This window comes from Hyla sarda, chromosome 1, assembly GCF_029499605.1.
Source record: "Hyla sarda isolate aHylSar1 chromosome 1, aHylSar1.hap1, whole genome shotgun sequence".
Taxonomy (NCBI): Eukaryota; Metazoa; Chordata; class Amphibia; order Anura; family Hylidae; genus Hyla; species Hyla sarda.
In genome coordinates this window covers 246238583-246257128 of record NC_079189.1, presented here as the reverse complement: position 1 = coordinate 246257128, position 18546 = coordinate 246238583, and the positions used below count along the sequence as shown (strand labels likewise).

At 44.1% G+C, this 18546-nt stretch overlaps 1 protein-coding gene across 12 annotated transcripts in view; it reads right to left on the bottom strand.

Annotated features, from left to right (window-relative positions):
• The window catches only part of MAST3 (microtubule associated serine/threonine kinase 3), a 349606-nt gene that overhangs the window by 134280 nt on the left and 196780 nt on the right, over positions 1 to 18546 (bottom strand). For all 12 annotated transcript variants that reach the window (XR_008892095.1, XM_056570004.1, XM_056570015.1 and 9 more), the window contains 2 exons: positions 13791 to 13866; positions 8595 to 8804 (listed from right to left, as the gene is read on the bottom strand). Coding sequence is in view for 11 of the 12 variants with exons in the window: in XM_056570004.1 (XP_056425979.1) it covers positions 8595 to 8804; positions 13791 to 13866 (286 nt within the window). In the remaining variant the exon portion in view is untranslated. The remainder of the gene's footprint in view (positions 1 to 8594; positions 8805 to 13790; positions 13867 to 18546) is intronic.

Below are 18546 nucleotides of genomic sequence, written 5' to 3'. Positions count from 1 at the left end.
AAGGTTAGGCTGCCAGTTAAATAGGGTTCGTCAGATCATTAAGGAAATTATCACCAACTGCCAGATTAACACCAATAACTTGCAGGTATCTGAAAGTGTTCTGTAATTTTGATCAGTGTTCTTTTTCAATTATGCCATTTACAGTTTTATTCTGTGCATTAGAATACAATTTATGAAATAAGCTTAACCCCTTCCCGCTATTGGACGTATGCATTCGTCCAGGCGAATTACACGTTCGCGCAAATGGACGTATGCATACGTCCAAGCGATCTCCTGCTCTGCCGCGGGCAGCGCAGGAGATCGCGGGTGGGACTCAGCTGTCAATCACAGCCGGAGTCCCACCGCAGCTGCAGGGGCCGCGATCGCGCCGGTCCCGGCAGTATTAACCCCATAGATGCCGTGATCAGTCTGATCACGGCATCTATGGTGTTTGCAGGGGGAGCGCTCTCCCCCTGCCCATCAATCGCGGCGCCGCGATAAAATAAGGGGGATCGGGGGTGTCCAAGACACCCTCGATCCCCCTTGAAGAGATAGGAGTGAGGTGGCAGGGTTGCCACCCCTCCTATCCCTGCTATTGATCGGCGGAGCGGCCGACCAATAGCAGACTGGGGGCGGGGGGGGTTAAAGTTCGGTTCCCCGCGCTATGCCCGCCCATCGGTGTCCGGGCACAGCGGGGGGGAACCGTGTAGTAGCGGCGGCGATCACTTACCCGGCGGCGGCGGCTGTGATCACGGCGGCGGTGGAGGTGAGTATGGCGCCGCGTGTCCATAGTCTGTTGCCTAGCAACATCTGCAGGGCGACAGTTTAGAGAGTGGTCTCTAAACTGTCGCCCTCCAGATGTTGCAAAACTACAACTCCCACCATGCCTTGACAGCTGTTTGCTGTGTTGGCATGCTGGGAGTTGTAGTTTTGCAAGATTTAGAGGGGTTCAGGCTGGAGATCACTGACAGTGGTCTCTAAACTGTAGCCCTCCAGATATTACAAAACTACAACTCCCAGCATGCTCAGACAGCAGTTTGCTGTCTTAGCATGCTGAGATTTGTAGTTTTGCAACATCTGGAGGGCCACAGTTTAGAGACCACTGTCAGTGATCTCCAGCCTGAACCCCTCTAAATCTTGCAAAACTACAACTCCCAGCATTCAGGAACAGCAAATGGCTGTCTCGGCATGCTGGGAGTTGTACTTGCGTGCATCCAGCTGTTGCATAACTACATCTCCCAGCATTCTCTTTGGCAATCAATACATGCTGAGAGTTGTAGTTCTGCCACAGCTGGAGGCACACTGGTTGGGAAATACCGAGTTAGGTAATAGGTTCTATTACCTAACTCAGTATTTTCCAACCAGTGTGCCTCCAGCTGTTGCAAAACTACAGCTCCCAGCATGCACGTTCTGTCAGTGCATGCTGGGAGTTGTAGTTTTGCCCCCCCCCCCCCCCCCCCCCCCTCCCATGTGAATGTACAGGTTACATTCACACTGGCGGCGGATTACAGTGAATTCCCTGCTTCAGGTTTGAGCTGCAGCAGCCGCAGCTCAAACTCCTAGCGGGAGACTCAGTGTAATCCGCCGTCAGTGTGAATGTAACCTAAAAACACTACACTACGCTAACACAAAATAAAGAGTAAAACACTACATATACACACGTACACTGCCCCCCCCCCCCACACCACCACCCCTTCCCCCCCCAATAAAAATGAAAAACGTATCCTACAGCAGTGTTTCCAAAACGGAGCCTCCAGCTGTTGTAAAACAAAAACTCCCAGCATTTTCGGACAGCCATTGACTGTCCAAGCATGCTGGGAGTTTAGCAACAGCTGGAGGCACCCTGTTTGAGAATCACTGGGGTTGAGCACCTGTTATCACCTTGAGACTACGTTGTTTTTTTTTGTTTAAAGTTAGTCATGTTGTACACATCCACATACACGTTTATCAGGTGTCAGGATGTGATTGTGGTACTTGTGACCGTCTGCAGACATCCTCCATTGTACGCATTTTTTGCTGGGGATATCGCCCTTAGCAACGGTTGACAAGTGCAGGGCCTCCACCCCAGCGAAGGTGCACAATTGCACTTGGGGTTGAGTTTCCTGCTATAGCCATGTTCATGCAAATATAAGCCGGCAAGCGTCTTTTAAGGCTTATACCAATGCGCCCTTTTATCTTATTGGGTAGCGTTGGGGGTTTCACCTGTGAGGCCTGCTATATATAGACCAGCAAGGGTGGGGCTTGTAACCTGTCTCCCCCTCCCATTGTATGTGTGCCTAGTACACACTGGAGGCGACTGGGAAGCAGTCTGCAAGTTGGACCTTAGGCTGCTATATATCTGGTTCCTGGTTATATGTATCTGGCCAGGAAAAAGGTTAGTGGTTAGGTCCCGCATCACATGAGAAACCTTGGCGTGGTATGCGGGCTCAGGTATGTCCTTCATATAAGGATATACTGGCTAATGTCTCATTTTTACATCAGTTTTGAGGATTAGCTAATGTCATTGTATAGTTACCACAGGATTGAAACCCCACTCTTGTCCATAGGTGCAGGTCCTCTGCCCCATTGTATGTGTGCACAATTGCACTTGGGGTTGAGCACCTGTTATCACCTTGAGACTACGTTGTTTTTTTTTTGAGTTTAGCAACAGCTGGAGGCACCCTGTTTGAGAATCACTGGTGTAAAATACCCCTATGTCCACCCCTATGCAAATCCCTAATTTAGGCCTCAAATGTGCATGGCGCTCTCACTTTGGAGCCCTGGCGTATTTCAAGGCAACAGTTTAGGGCCACATATGGGGTATCGCCGTACTCGGGAGAAATTGCCTAACAAATTTTGGGGGGCTTTTTCTCCTTTTACCCCTTATGAAAAGGTAAAGTTGGGGTCTGCACCAGCATGTTAGTGTAAAAATAAACATTTTTGTACACTAACATACTGGTGTTGCCCCATACTTTAAAATTTCACAAGCGGTAAAAGAAAAAAAGCCTCCAAAATTTGTAACGCATTTTCTCCCGACTACGGAGATACCCCATATGTGGGCGCAAAGTGTTCTGGGGACGCACAACAAGGCTCAGAAGGGAGAGCGCACCATGTAAATTTGAGGTCTAAATTGGTGATTTACACAGGGGTGCCTGATTTTACAGCGGTTCTGACATAAGTGCAAAACAATAAATACCCACATATGACCCCATTTTGGAAACTACACCCCTCACGGAATGTAATAAGGGGTACAGTGAGCATTTACGCCCCACAGGTGTCTGACAGATCTTTGAAACAGGGGTCTGTGAAAATGAAAAATAAAATTTTTAATTTACACAGCCCACTGTTCCAAAGATCCGTCAAATGCCAGTGGGGTGTAAATTCTCCCTGCACCCCTTATTACCTTCCGTGAGGGGTGTAGTTTTAAAAATGGGGTCACATGTGGGGGGGTCCACTGTTCTGGCACCACGGGGGGCTTTGGAAATGCACATGGCCAAATTCTCTCTCCAAAAGCTCAATGATGCTCCTTCTCTTCTGAGCATTGTAGTTCGCCCCCAGTGCACTTCACGTCCACTTATTGGGTATTTCCATACTCAGAAGAGATGGGGTTACAAATTTTGGGGGGTATTTTCTGCTATTATCCCTTGTAAAAATGTAAAATTTGGGGGAAAACAAGCATTTTAGTGTAAAAAAAATATATATTTTTTTACATATGCAAAAGTCGTGAAACACCTGTGGGGTATTAAGGTTCACTTTACCCCTTGTTACGTTCCCCAAGGGGTCTAGTTTCCAAAATGGTATGCCATGTGTTTTATTTTTTCTGTCCTGGCACCATAGGTGCTTCCTAAATGCGGCATGCCCCCAGAGCAAAATTTGCTTCCAAAAAGCCAAATGTGACTCCTTCTCTTCTGAGACCTGTAGTGCGCCAGCAGAGCACTTTTCATCCCCATATTGGGTGTCTTCTGAATCGGGAGAAATTGGGCTTCAAATGTTGGGGGGTATTTTCTGCTATTACCTTTTTTAAAAATGTTAAATTTTTGCTAAACCAAGCATTTTTGGTAAAAAAAAAAAATTATTTTTTTTACATATGCAAAAGTCGTGAAACACCTGTGGGGTATTAAGGTTCACTTTATCCCTCGTTACGTTCCTCAAGGAGTCTAGTTTCCAAAATGGTATGCCATGTCGTTTTTTTTTGCTGTCCTGGCACCATAGGGGCTTCCTAAATGCGACATGCCCCCCGAGCAAAATTTGCTCTCAAAAAGCCAAATATGACTCCTTCTCTTCTGAGCATTGTAGTTCGCCCGTAATGCACTTCAGGTCAACTTATGGGGTACCTCCATACTCAGAAGAGATGGGGTTACAAATTTTGGGGGGTATTTTCTGCTATTAACCCTTGCAAAAATGTGAAATTTGGGGGGAAACACACATTTTAGTGAAAATTATTATTTTTTTTTTTTACATATGCAAAAGTCATGAAACACCTGTGGGGTATTAAGGCTCACTTAATTCCTTTTTACGTTCCTCAAGGGGTCTAGTTTCCAAAATGGTATGCCATGTTTTTTTTATTTGCTGTTTTGGCACCATAGGGGCTTCCTAAATGCAACATGCCCCCAAAAAACCATTTCAGAAAAACGTACTCTCCAAAATCCCCTTGTCGCTCCTTCGCTTCTGAGCCCTCTACTGCGCCCGCCGAACAATTAACATAGACATATGAGGTATGTGCTTACTCGAGAGAAATAGGGCTACAAATTCAAGTATAAATTTTATCCTTTTACCCCTTGTAAAAATTCAAAAATTGGGTCTACAAGAACATGCAAGTGTAAAAAATGAAGATTTTGAATTTTCTCCTTCACTTTGCTGCTTTTCCTGTGAAACACCTAAAGGGTTAAAACACTTACTGAATGTCATTTTGAATACTTTGGGGGGTGCAGTTTTTGTAATGGGGTCATTTATGGGGTATTTCTAATATGAAGACCCTTCAAATCCACTTCAAACCTGAACTGGTCCATGAAAAATAGCGAGTTTGAAAATTTTGTGAAAAATTGTAAAATTGCTGCTGAACTTTGAAGCCCTCTGGTGTCTTCCAAAAGTAAAAACATGTCAATTTTATGATGAAAATATAAAGTAGACATATTGTATATGTGAATCCAAAAAAAATAATATTTGAAATATCCATTTTCCTTACAAACAGAGAGCTTCAAAGTTAGAAAAATGCAAAATTTTCAATTTTTTCATCAAATTTTGGGATTTTTCACCAAGAAAGGATGCAAGTTACCACAAAAATTTACCACTATGTTAAAGTAGAATATGTCACGAAAAAACAATCTCGGAATCAGATTGATAAGTAAAAAGCATTCCAGAGTTATTAATGTTTAAAGTGACAGTGGTCAGATGTGCAAAAAAGGTCTGCGTCCTAGAGGTGAAAATGGGCTGTGTCCTTAAGGGGTTAAAATACTGCTATTTTACTCATGTTCGGATATATTCACATAGGACACGGTGTGTTGTGCTCTAATTTTGATCTCCAGTATAGGCCTCAACTTGGAATGTCCAGATACCATTTTTTTTTTTTAAGACCGTATGAGTACCGAAACTTTAATTCTAGTACTCGCCGATACCAAGTACGAGTACTTTTATTTTAAAGGGAATCTGACAGCAGGGTGACGCTGTTTCTGGCGCTGCTTACCGTGCTAATATATGGGTCCTTGTTGTGTACAATGGAGGCAGCTGCTGTAGTATGAGCAAAGATTTCTCTCTTCTCCATTGGGCAGAACAGGGAATTTGCATTGGCGGCAAAACCGATGTCTCCGGAGAGATTGCGCTGATGTTCACATGGTGAGCAGCGGTAGAAACCGGGTCACCTGCACCATCTACATTCAAGTTAGTGCAGATGACTCTGCTGTAGGATTGCCTATAATAGTAGGAAGTATCCCCTTTAGACCTTAGCAGCCGCCCCCCCCCCCCCTTTAGAAATTAGCAGGACCCCCCTTTAGACAGCAGGGCCCCCCTTTAGACCACAGCCCTCACCCTTGTGGGCAGTTCACCTGCGGCTGTCCTCTGTCTGGTTTTGCCGCTCCACTGCTTCGTCCTCCCGTCCGCATCATTGCGTTCTACGGAGGAGCATGTGACATACACATCACTCTGCTTCCTCCGTATTGTTACGCTGGGTGCAGGGGAGGAGGAGTGACGTGTATGTCACATGCTCCCCCATAGAACGCCATGATGCAGACAGGATGACGGGGCAGCAGAGTGGCAGCAGGAGTCAGACATGGTATCGAGGACATTGAACGAGTCCCCGATACCATGGAAATGGCCAGTATCGGCCCAATACAGATACTAGTATCGGGACATCCCTAGCCTCAACACAGGAAAGTGGATGCTCAGCCAATAACTAGCAAAGGCGGGCCACTTTGTTGTGTTGAAAGATCAGGTAGTGGAGAGCAGGAACCATTGGAACAGCAGCGAGGGACAACATGGTACAGGTCAGTACAGTTTTTTGCTTCGTTTTTTTTTTAAATTTAGCCAGACCACTTTCATAAGTAAAAAATATTGCCAGACAACCACTTTAACCCCTTGGGGACTCAGGGTTTTTCCATTTTTGCACTTTCGTTTTTTCCTCCTCACCTTTTAAAAATCATAACCCTTTCAATTTTACCTACAGACCCATATGATTATTTTTTTTTTTTGGCGCCACCAATTCAACTTTGTAATGACATCACGTGTAAACCTCTAACACATATTGGGTTCAAATATTTAATTCTAAGTACTTAACTATAAAATACTAGTATGAAATCCAATTGTGATTTACTAGAGTAGGACCCCAATGTACACCACTAGCATAAACTCCTACTTCAACACACTACTACAAAAAACAATTGAGTCATTTAATAAAAATACAAAAAGTATAGGTTTATTATTCCCATTTAAAAACACATTGAGGTATTCCAAAAGGTTGGGGGGGGGGGGGGGGGGGAGAAATATACCCATATATATTAACTATACCAATATATACTTAACAGCAAGTGCCAATGGGTCCCAGAGAGCAGAGTGTCACCATCCCAACACGGCGTTTCGGGATCAACCTTTTGTCGGGAGCACCCCTCGACATAGGTTGATCCCAAAATGCCGTATTGGGGTGGTGACACTCTGCTCTCTGGGACCCATTTGCACTTGCTGTTAAAGCATATATTGGTACAGCTTTGCTTACACCCTGTATCTAAACTCTATATAGCATGGTTAACATGCACAGGTTAAATGCTGTTTATATAGGTTTGAAGCTTATGAGGTCTCCTATCAGGGTTCAGTGTGACACTATTGGTGTTTCTTCCCCCCACTCTTGTGAAAACCTCCATGCGTTTTTAAATGTGAATAATAAACCTATACTTTTTGTATCTTTATTAAATGACTCAATTTTGTAAGTCATTTTACTAAAAACTACAGCGAAAAAAAAAAAAAAAAAATACATACATAAATCATTGTGTGCCGTGATCTGAAGTTTTAATCGGTGCCATTTTTGCTTTGATCACTTTTTGATCGCTTTAAATTTTTTATGGTACAGAAAGTGACCAAAAATACACTATTTTGGAGTTCAGTAATTTTTTTTACGTGTACGCCATTGATCGTGTGGTAAGTTCGGACATTTACGCATGCGGCGATACCACACGTTTAGATTTTTTTTTTTTTATGGGAAAAGAGGGGTATTCAAACTTTTATTAGGGAAGGAGTTAAATCACATTCATAAATTTTTTAATATTTTTTATTCATTTATTCATTTATTTTTACACTTTTTTTGCAAGGTTATAGCCCCCATAGGGGGCTATAACATGCAGTACATTCATTGCCAGCACTGATCAATGCTATGCCATAGCATTACATTGATCAGTGTTATCAGTGGTCGATTCCTCAAGTCTGGATCTCAGACTTGGAGCAATCAATTGCCGTTTGAACATGCAGGAGGTAGGTAAGGGACCCTCCTCTTGCGTCCCAGCTAATAGGGACACCGCGGTTTCAGCTTGACTGAGCTGCCGGGAACGCTTTTTTTTTTTTTTTTTTTTTTTTTTTTTTTTTTTTTTACATTTTAGTAAAAATCCGGTACTACCAGTACCGACCAGATATGACATGGGGTCACCACGTGACCCCGCCTTATATCGCGGGAGCAAGGTGTACAGGTACGCCATGCATCCCCAAGAGGTTAATCTCTCAATACATACAGAATACAAATGAAGCAATTTTGCAATAGATCGTTATTAAAAATTTCCTTTGGTGATTTTTAGCTAACCCCTTCTTCCAATTTTTTTAGTTTTTATTTTCGCCTTCCAAGTAACATAACTTTTTATTTTTCCGTTGACAAAGCCATGTGAGGGCTTGTTTTCTGAGGGGCCAGTTGTACTTTTAAATGTCACTATTTGGGGTATATATTTTTTTAATCTTTCATTTACTCTTTTTTGCCAGGTAAATGCAAAAAAAAATAAAAAATTACAAAATAGAATTTTTGCGATTTTAAATGTATGCACTTCTTCACATCTTACTTCCTTAACAAAGCCAAGTGCAGAGGGGTTATGTACTAAAGCCCAGAGGCAAAATAAAATTTGCACAGATAATAGGTAAAGAACACTTAAAACATTTCATAATTCTCTCACATCTTCTAGCATCTTTTCCAATTTCTCCTGCAACTCCACAAAGTATCGAGATGTAACTAGAGCCTCCTTGGATTTATCCAGGCAGTCTCGGGCCAGCTCAATAATCTGGTGATGTATAAAACCAAGTACACCATCAGCAAGAGGTAAGGTCCGATTAGGGCAGAGGTTTGTAATGATGTCTTCAAGTCTCTCCTCCATTTGTGCAGTTGCCTAAGATACAGAAGTATAAGTTAACTACAAATTAACTACATAAAAAATATTATATATCTCAACAGAAAAGATCATCTGAACAGACAAATATTTTATTAATAGCTGATTGCAAAGTAAAATTAATTCCTACACTATGATTTTTTTTTCCTGGCACAAAGGACATGTGTGTGCCCCCTAATCAAGTTGTGCTTAGTGAGGTATTCTTATTAACAAAAGTTATCCCCTATCCAAAGAACAGGGCATAGCTAGCAGATTGGTGGGGGTTTAAAAGCTGGGACCCCCACTGATGCAGAGAATGGTCGACACATGACCTCCAAATGAATGGAGTGGCAGCATGCATGCAAGGCTTCACAAAGATTGCTAACCTCATAGCATAAGCATAATATTGCTTATATGAAGACTTAAAGAGACTGGGGCTCAGGGTTATGAATATTGAAATCAATATAAATTTATTAAAATATTCAGCGTTGTGTTTGTGACTCACAGGGCCCTTGTGAGCCAACAGATACACTTGATAACAATAGTGCAGTATATATGTTCGCAAATATATTAATAATAAAATTTATAAAACAAAAAGGAAAACATTAAAAAGTACGTGGCCACACACTAAAATAGGTTCGACCTGGAAAAAATGTTGCGCAAAAAAGTACTTTGGCTTTATGGATATGGATGGTTATGGACTTGGATATGCTGGTGTGCAATATAGTACTTGTGCTCTATATTAGGGATTGACCGATTATCGGTTTGTCCGATATTATCGGCCGATAATCACGACTTTGGGCATTATCGTATCGGCAATTACCTTGCCGATAATGACCCGCCCCCCGCACCGCAGCACACACCCCCCCCCCCCCCACCGCACTGCCCCAGCCCCACTGCCTCCCCCATCCCCGGTTTTATAATTACCTGTTCCCGGGGCCCACGCTACTTCTGGCTCCTGCTGCGTCCTGCGTTACGCTGTGCGCAATGACGAGTGACGTGACGTCACAGTCAGTGCGCACAGTGACAGCTTAGGAGGACGCTACCGGAGTCAGATGTAGAGTGGACCCCGGGCACAGGCAATTATAAAACCGGGGATGGGGGAGGCAATGGGGCCGGGGGGGGGGTGCGACGAGGCGCGTTAGGGGCGGGGAGGGCGCTGCTGGAGACTTTGCAGTCTCCTGTATTCGCAGCGCAGCTGGGCTCCGGTCAGGTGAACTACAGCGCTTCAATGGGTACAGCAGTAGCAGATCGCAGCGGCGTCCTCATATTTGAGGTAGCGCACGCTGACACAGATTGATTGGCAGATCAGGTAACAAAGCTGGATAAATAAAATTCAGACTGTAGATTATCTCAGTATTAGAGAAAGTGGTGGTCACTGGTATTTAATAGTATGGCTGGACGCGTTCCAGGACCTCCATAGGTCCTTTCTTCAGCAGCTCAGGTCGGACCTATTTTAGTGTGTGGCCACATACTTTTAAATTGATTCCATATTCATGACCCTAAGCCCCAATCTCTTTATTTAAATTGTTTAACCTCCTGACACCGTGGCTATAGGTGCCATTTGGGTAGCTCAGGTCTATAGGTTGCTAGTCTAGCAGGAGCCTCTCCAATATCCTATCTATATGAAGATTTGCCCTGAGGAGGGCTTTCTAATTTGTTATCAGTTTGACTCACAAGGTAAATATACTACTAGACCACTGTCTGGGTTGTGCTGTTCAAACAAACATCCATAGAAGGCTTTTTAGAACAAGCTGTGTGTCAATGTGTAAAGATCAATAGTCCTGGCTGGAAAAGAGGCAGGTCAAGTTAGATAAAAACATTAATACAGGAGACACTACAGTCACCTGGATATGCAATATTGATAGATACTGAGTAAAAAGAGCACATGCAGCCAAGCAACCCATGCGTCAACTTACAATAGAGGAAAACAATACAGCCCAATAATTCTCACCGTCTTGCATTTATAGTAGACAATGTAAACGAAAGTCCTGTATCCAGCTCACCTCCTACCACATAGGCTTGCCTGGATCCAGAGCACAGCCAGGCGCAAAGTACTCGAGAAGAAAAGCAGTGATTCAGCAATGTCATATGACTCCAGCTTTATTAGAAGATCCACGATAAAACAAGTATAGCAACTGTTAAAAAACCAGCAGACGCGTTTCAGGCACATGCACGCCCTTCGTCAGTGATTCCTACTCCCAGACTAGGGTTCCGTTATATTGTGTGCACAGTGGGAGGAGAAACTTCCCCAACCACTCAACTGCAAATTACGAACAAAAAAGCAGAGGCAGGTAAAATACTAAATACAGTAGTATCCGTATTAAATGCTAAAATATTGTGATAAAACAAAGACCGGTGATCTATTGTGCATGGCGATACATTCACAGTAATAAAATACCATATGGCATAACACTATAATCTAAGTACATATCAATAATTAAAACCGAGTGCACAATAAAGGAAAGAAAACTCACTGTATGAGCGGAAGGCAAAGAATAGTGGAACAACAGTTCGCATCTCAGGTTCATGCCCCGTGGCGAGCGGGTTCCTAATGCAAATTGCCAATAAACGTCTCGTTCTTACAGTTTCCTACATAACCATCCTTTACGTGGTCCCATAGACACTTGCTCAATGCCATAAATGCGAAAATGGGTTGTGTTTCCATTATGTACACTTTTGCAAAGTAATGAAGCAACTGGTTTGTTACGTAATGCGTTACTTGAGAAGCACCAATGCTCTAACCCTTAATTTCCAATTTGTGCAACCCACATATTTCAACTGGCATTGGATACACTCAATGACAAACAAGATTACAATAAATGCAATTCAAGTACTGTTTGATGCTGTAACATTTATTTCCTGCTGCATTAGCAAAAGAGTTACACACTTTAACATAATTGCATGTTTGGCAAATTCTGCTGCCACATTTGTAAAAGCCCTTCTGGCTCAACCAAAATGTTTTATTTTTTTGTTGTTCAGAGAGTACCATACTAGGTGACAGGAGATCTCCCAAAGTTTTTGCTTTTTTGGGGACAATGTAACAACCACCTACAAGCAACTGAGAAAGAACATGATCCTAGATCTAGTAGTGTGTGGGGGATGATTACTGTTAGTAAGCAGAATCGTGTTTCCTGCCATAGGTTTACGGTAAGTGGCCACCAAAATGACATGGTTAGTGACACCCTTTAATACTAAATCAAGGAAAGCTACAACAGAGGAATCAGAATGGTACGTGAATTTGAGATTGAAATGATTGTTGTTGATATAGCTCACATACAGTTGCATGGCAGACACATCCCCCTCAAATAAGGAGATGATCATCTATGTATCGTCTATAGCACTGTATGTGAAGTGCAAACGGATTGGAGGTGGTAAAAATTTACTGTAATTCCCCAAAAATACATTGTAAGATTCGCCAAGGACAGCGAGTGCCTCGCACCCGTCAAACCTCACCTCTTTTGAATAAAAAAAGATTGTAGACAAAATGACATAGCGACCTTATCACTTCAAAATCGAAAAATATCAAACACTTACTAATAAAGCGGTAGTGGCCATCACATATTTACTTAAATGTAATCATATTACCGTAAGCATATTATCAACAGACATCTTAATTTCTTGAAAGAATCATGTTCTTTCTCAGTTGCTTGTATGTGGTCGTCACAGTGTCCCCAAAAAAGCAAAAACTTTGGGAGATCTCCTGTCACCTAGTATGGTACTCTTTGAACAACAAAAAAAAAAATGAAACATTTTGGTTGAGCCAGAAGGGCTTTTACAAATGTGGCAGCAGAATTTGCCAAACATGCAATTATGTTAAAGTGTGTAACTCTTTTGCTAATGCAACAGGAAATAAATGTTACAGCATCAAACAGTAGTTGAATTGCAATTATTGTAATCTTGTTTATGTCATTGAGTGTATCCAATGCCAGTTGAAATATGTGTGTTGCCCCACTTGGAAATTAAAGGTTAGAGCATTGGTGCATCTCAATGACATCATAAGTAACGCATTACGTAACAAATCAGCTGCTTCATTGCATTTCAAGTGTGTACATAATGGCAACACAACCCATTTTCGCATTTATGGCATTGAGTAAGTGTCTATGGGACCACGCAAAGCTCTTCTTGTAGAAAACTAAGAACGAGAAGTTTATTGGCAATTTGCATTAGGAACCCGCTCGCCACAGGGCATAAACCTGAGATGCAAACTGTTGTTCCACTATTAGTCTTTGCCTTCAGTTCTGCGTTTTCTTTTATTGTGCACACAGTTATAATTATTGATATGTACTTAGATTATAGTGTTATGCCATATGATATTTTATTACTGTGAATGTATCGCCATGCACAATATATCACCAGTCTTTGTTTTATCACTATGTTTTATCATTTTATATGGATACTATTGTCTTTGGTATTTTAAATGCCTCAGGTGTTTCGTTGTAATTTGCAGTTGAGTGGTTGGGGAAGTTTCTCCTCCCACCATGCATACAATAGAACGGAACCCTAGTCTGAGAGCGGGTATCACTGACGAAGGGCGTGCATGCGCCTGATGGTTTGCTAACAGTTGCTGTATTTGTTTTATCGTGGAACTTCTAATAAAGGTGGAGTCATTTGACATTGCTGGATCACTGATTTTCTTCTCGATTTATAGTAGAACAGCCATTTATACTATTCCAGTTTTATGCTATTTATATTATTCTAACAAAGAAAACTGGAATTCAAATGTTTTGACCCCTCTATCATAAGCCATCATTAGATGGCATTTATAGATCAATGCTGGGGGGGGGGGGGGGGGTGCAGTGATAGATGGAAAACATGCAAGTATTTGGGAAGATAAGTCATCTTAAAGATATTCACCCTGCCAGGGACAGTGGGAGGTTAGACCAGGGCAGAAGCTTTGCTTCAGTGCTGGCCAGGAGGGGGTCATGTTGAGTGGGAGAAAATCAGACAGTGAAACTAACAGAAATGGCCATTTAAAACCGGTCACAGATTTCTTTATGTACCTACCTTGGGGAATCTTTCCTTGTAAACATGATTCATCATAACAATCTCATTGTCAAAATTTGTAGATGAGCGCCCGGGACTAAAAGAAAAAACAATGTAATAACTTCAAGTGAATCTAAAACTGGTCTTAAAAACAATGTTATGGTAAGCATCTCTTTACATATACAGTGCATAGAAGGAATTCAGACCGCTACTTTTGCACAGTCATTACTTTACTGCCACATTCTAAAATGGATAATATTCTATACCAATTACTTCAAAAGGACATAAAAAAGTACACAAATAATCAGACCCTTTACTTATTACTTTGATGCCTTAACTTCTGCAGCAATTACAGCCTCAGCATTTTTGAGCGGGATGCAGTAAGGTTGGCACATTCATATTAGGGGAATTTCTACCATAGTTTTTTGTTGGTTCTTAATTAGTTAAGTTGTTAGGGAAACATCAGGAAACTGACAGGAGGATTGCTGGCATTAACCTGAATATACAGGATTTTTGGTACTCATCTGGTAATGTGGGTTTTCAAGCACCCCTCTGGCCTGCTTGCGACTGCTGGAGGTAGTCAAGATGCAGAAAATAAAGCAGAGCTGGCTGTTTTATATGATCTGCCTAACTCACACTATGGGAGATTTATAAAACCTTGTGCAAAGGAGCATTAAAGCACTTGTCAATAGAAGCAATATGATAATAACCCAAAGAGGCCCAATAAACTATAATTAAGGCCCAGGGTAAAACATCCTTAATAATATACCCTTAAAAAGGAGATTTTTATGCTTACTGTAAAATCTCTCTCTTGGAAGATCCATTGGGGGACACAGACCATGGGTATATGCTGCTGTCACTAGGAGGCTTGACACTATGGTAACAAGAAAAGTTGTCCCCTCCCAGCAGGTTATACCCGCCTACAGGCACCTGAGCTAAACAGTTTTAGTCCCAGAGCAGTAGGAGAAGACCAACAGGTCAGAAAAAAAACATGAACTGTCCGATTAAACCACAGAACAAAAATTAACGGAACACACTCTGACAGGTAACCGAACCAGGAACACCAGAGAAAATAAGAGCGGGTGCTGTGTACCCCAATGGATCCTCCGAGAAAGATTTTATGGTAAGCATAAAAATCTCCTTTTTTCTATCGGCTCTGTCGAAAAGAAGAAGTGACAGAGATAGGTCCGAACAGCCCTCAACACATCCAGGTTGTGTAGCAAATGTTCCTTGGGATGAGATGGAGCCGGACAAAAAGGACGTAAGGAAGATGTCCTCATTGAGATGAAAAACAGAAACAACCTTTGGTAAGAAGGACGTAACCGGACGTAAAACAACTTTGTCATGGTGTATGATAAGGAAGGGAGAATGGAAGGAGATAGCTGAAACTCTCCTAATAGATGTAATCGCAATAAGGAATGCCACCTTCCAGAAAAGGAGGCGAAGAGGAATGTCCCTGAGAGGTTTGAAGGGAGTACCCTGCAGGGCACCAAGAACTAAATTCAAGTCCCAAGGTGGTGTAGGGGACCTTCACTCCCTGAAGAAAAGTACTGATATGAGGATCGGACACTAGAGGACGTTGAAAGAGAATGGAAAGGGCCGAAACCTGACCTTTAAGGGAACTGAGAGCCAATAACTGTTCTAGCCCTGACAGTAAAATGGAAAGAAGAAGTCGAGGAAGAGAGAGAACGTAACAGGAGAAAAAGAGTGAGATTCACACCAATGAAAATAAGACCGCCAAGTACGGTGGTAAATCTTCGCAGAGGAGGGCTTGTGCACCCTGAGAATAGTGTGAATCACCTGAGGAGAGAAACCCCGGGCCCTCAGAACCATGGTCTCAACCGCCACGCCATCAAATGCAGCGGACAGTAAATTGGGGTGGCAAAGGGGACCTTGAGAGAGAAGGTCTGGACGAAGAGGGAGGGCAAGCGGAAGGTTGTCCAGAAGTCGGACCACATCAGCGTACCACGCTCTCCTGGGCCAGTCCGGAGCCACGAGAATGGCGGGAACGCCCTCTGCTTTCAGATTCCTCAGGACTCTGGGAAGGAGAGGAAAAGGAGGGAAAAGATAAAAAGGTAGGACAAAGGCCGACCAAGGAATCACCAAGGCATCCGCGGCCAGCGCCCAGGGATCCTGGGAAATTCGCCACAAAGTGAGGAACCTTGTGGTTGTGGCAGGAAGCAAATATGTCCACGTCTGGAGTGCCCCAGAGGTTGCAGATCTCTGCAAACACCTCCGGATGAAGAGACCACTCGCCGGGGTCGGCGGAGGATCGGCTGAGAAAGTCCACTTCCCAGTTGTGGATTGCTGAGATGAGCTGCGAGTGCCGCCCTGCCGATTGATATACGCCACCTCAGTGGAGTTGTCCGACTGGACACTGACAGGACGGTCCAGAAGAAGGATCTCCCAATGGCACAGACAAAGATACAATGCCCTCAGTTCCAACATGTTGATGGGGAGGAGGACTGTCCGGTCCCTGAAGGCACCTCCCCAACCCGAAAGACTAGCATCCTTCGTGACGACTTGCCAACGGAGGGGCAGAAATTAGCGCCCCTGTAAAAGCAGGGGGAATGAAGCCACCACAGAAGGGACTGGCGAGACCTCAGTGGAAGAATGATCCTGCGATCGAGGGATAACGGAGATCTGTCCCACCGGGATAGAAGCACAAGTTGAAGAGGACGGTAATGGAACGGCATCATCCGACCCAGAACCTCCATGCATAAGCGAATGGACACTGGAGCAGGGTTCTGGAGCATCCGAACTCCGGACAAAAAAAAAAAAAAAAAATCAGCCACTTGTCCGGCGGAAGCTGAATATGGGCGGACGCAGTGTCCAACTGGAGTCCTAGGAAAATTAGACTGAGTGGGAGTTAGGTTGGACTGGTCGTGATTGACCATCCAACAGAAACTGGAGAAGACTTGAAGGGTGAGACAGAGACTCTCCAGATTTTGGGTCCTGGTTGGGGCCTTGATCAGGAAGTTGTCCAGGTACGGAATCACTGAGACACCCCTCGACCGTAAGAGGGCAATCACAGGTGCCAGGACCTTGGTGAAGACCCTTTGAGCAGTGGCCAGACCGAAGGGAAGGGCCACAAACTGAAAATGGCCTTACTGAAGATACCGCTGATGTCAAGGAAAAATTGGAATGTGGAGGTAGGCGTCCCGAATGTCCACTGAGGAAAGAAACTCTCCTTGATCCATGGATGCCATGACCGAACGGAGAGACTCCATGCAGAAATAGTGGAGGAGAAGACGTTGGTTGGAGGCACTTCAGGTCCAGGATCAGGCGAATGGAACCCCTTTTCTTGGGGACCACAAAGAGGTTGGAATAAAAACCGAAAAAACGCTCCTCCTGAGGAACCGGGACAATTATTCCCTGAATGAGAAGGGACTGGAGTGTGCACCGAAAGGCCCTCGCCAGGGAGGGGGACCGGAGGGCCCGGGAATGAAAAAAGCGGTCCCTTGGAAGGGAGGCAAACTCGATCCGATATCCATATCCCTGACCCAGGAGTCCTGCACGTGAGAGGACTAAATGCCCAGAAGAGAAACAGACGACCTCCCACCCGAGAAAAATCCGCGGGTGGGGGCGTCCCTTCAGGCAGAGGTAGGTTTGCGGTTGCCCGCTTTGGCCGCGAAATGACCCGAACAATTATCCGATTTCCATGAGAGACTGGTTTGGAAGGAGGGAGCCTTCTTGTCCCGTGAGGATGCTGGTCTGGACGTCCTACTGGAACCGAATGCCCGAAAGGAGGTAGACTTTCAATGGGAAGTAGTGCTGAGAGCCTTATTCTGAAGTAACAAGGAACTTTTATCACCCGTCGCCTCTGAGATAATCTCATCTAAGCGCTTACCAAACAGTCGAGAACCAGTAAAAAGGAAGCTCCATTAGAGATTTCTTAGAAGCAGCATCCACGTTCCAGGCCTTGAGCCACATAGAACGACGAAGAGCCACCAGGTTACCTGTGGCAAAAACCGCACAACGGGCTGACTGCATACAGACAGTACACAGATAGTCTCCAGCCCTAGAGAGTTGGAGAGCTAAATCAGCCAATTCCTCCAAGAGGGATCCAGAAAGAATACCCTGGCGGAGTTGAGAAGCCCAGAATGAAAGAGCTTTTGACACCCAGGTAGAAGCAAAAGCAGGAAGCCAGGAAGAACCCGCTGCTTCAAAAGCAAAATCTCTACCTTCTTTCTTGTCCGCCGGGTCTTTGAAGGAAGCTGCTTCTGCCAATGGCAGAGTAGTTGCTTTTGACAGGCGGGAGACCAGAGGTCCACCGAGCAATAAGGTCCCTAGCGAAGGTAAATTGCGCTTGAACCTTCTTAGTTTCTTGAAACTTTTTGTCAGGATGCTTCCAGGCAGACTCAAGCAAGGCTTCAAATTCAGCATGAGAGCTGAAAACCTTGGGTGCAGGTCGGGAACGAGAAAGAAAACTTCTGGAGTTAAGTCCGAAGTTCCTGGGTCCTCCAGATGAAAGGTGTCCCTTATGGCCAAGACAAAGGTGTCCGCCAGGCTGGCCGTATCTTTTCGGTCCTCCGAGTCAGAGGCAGAACCAGAAACCTCATCGCCCAGTTCTCCAGGAGAGTGGGAAAGGATGGAGGCAGCCTTGGATGAGGGTGACACTGACCTGGTGCGCAGATCTGGGAGAGCCATAGCGGCGACCCGGGGAGCGCCCCTGAGAAGAGGTGCGTTCACGGGATGCTGAACCAGAGGGGCGTTACCCATGAGGGGAGCGCCTATGTCTGCTAGTAGACTCTGGAGACGAGTCAGAGGAACTACC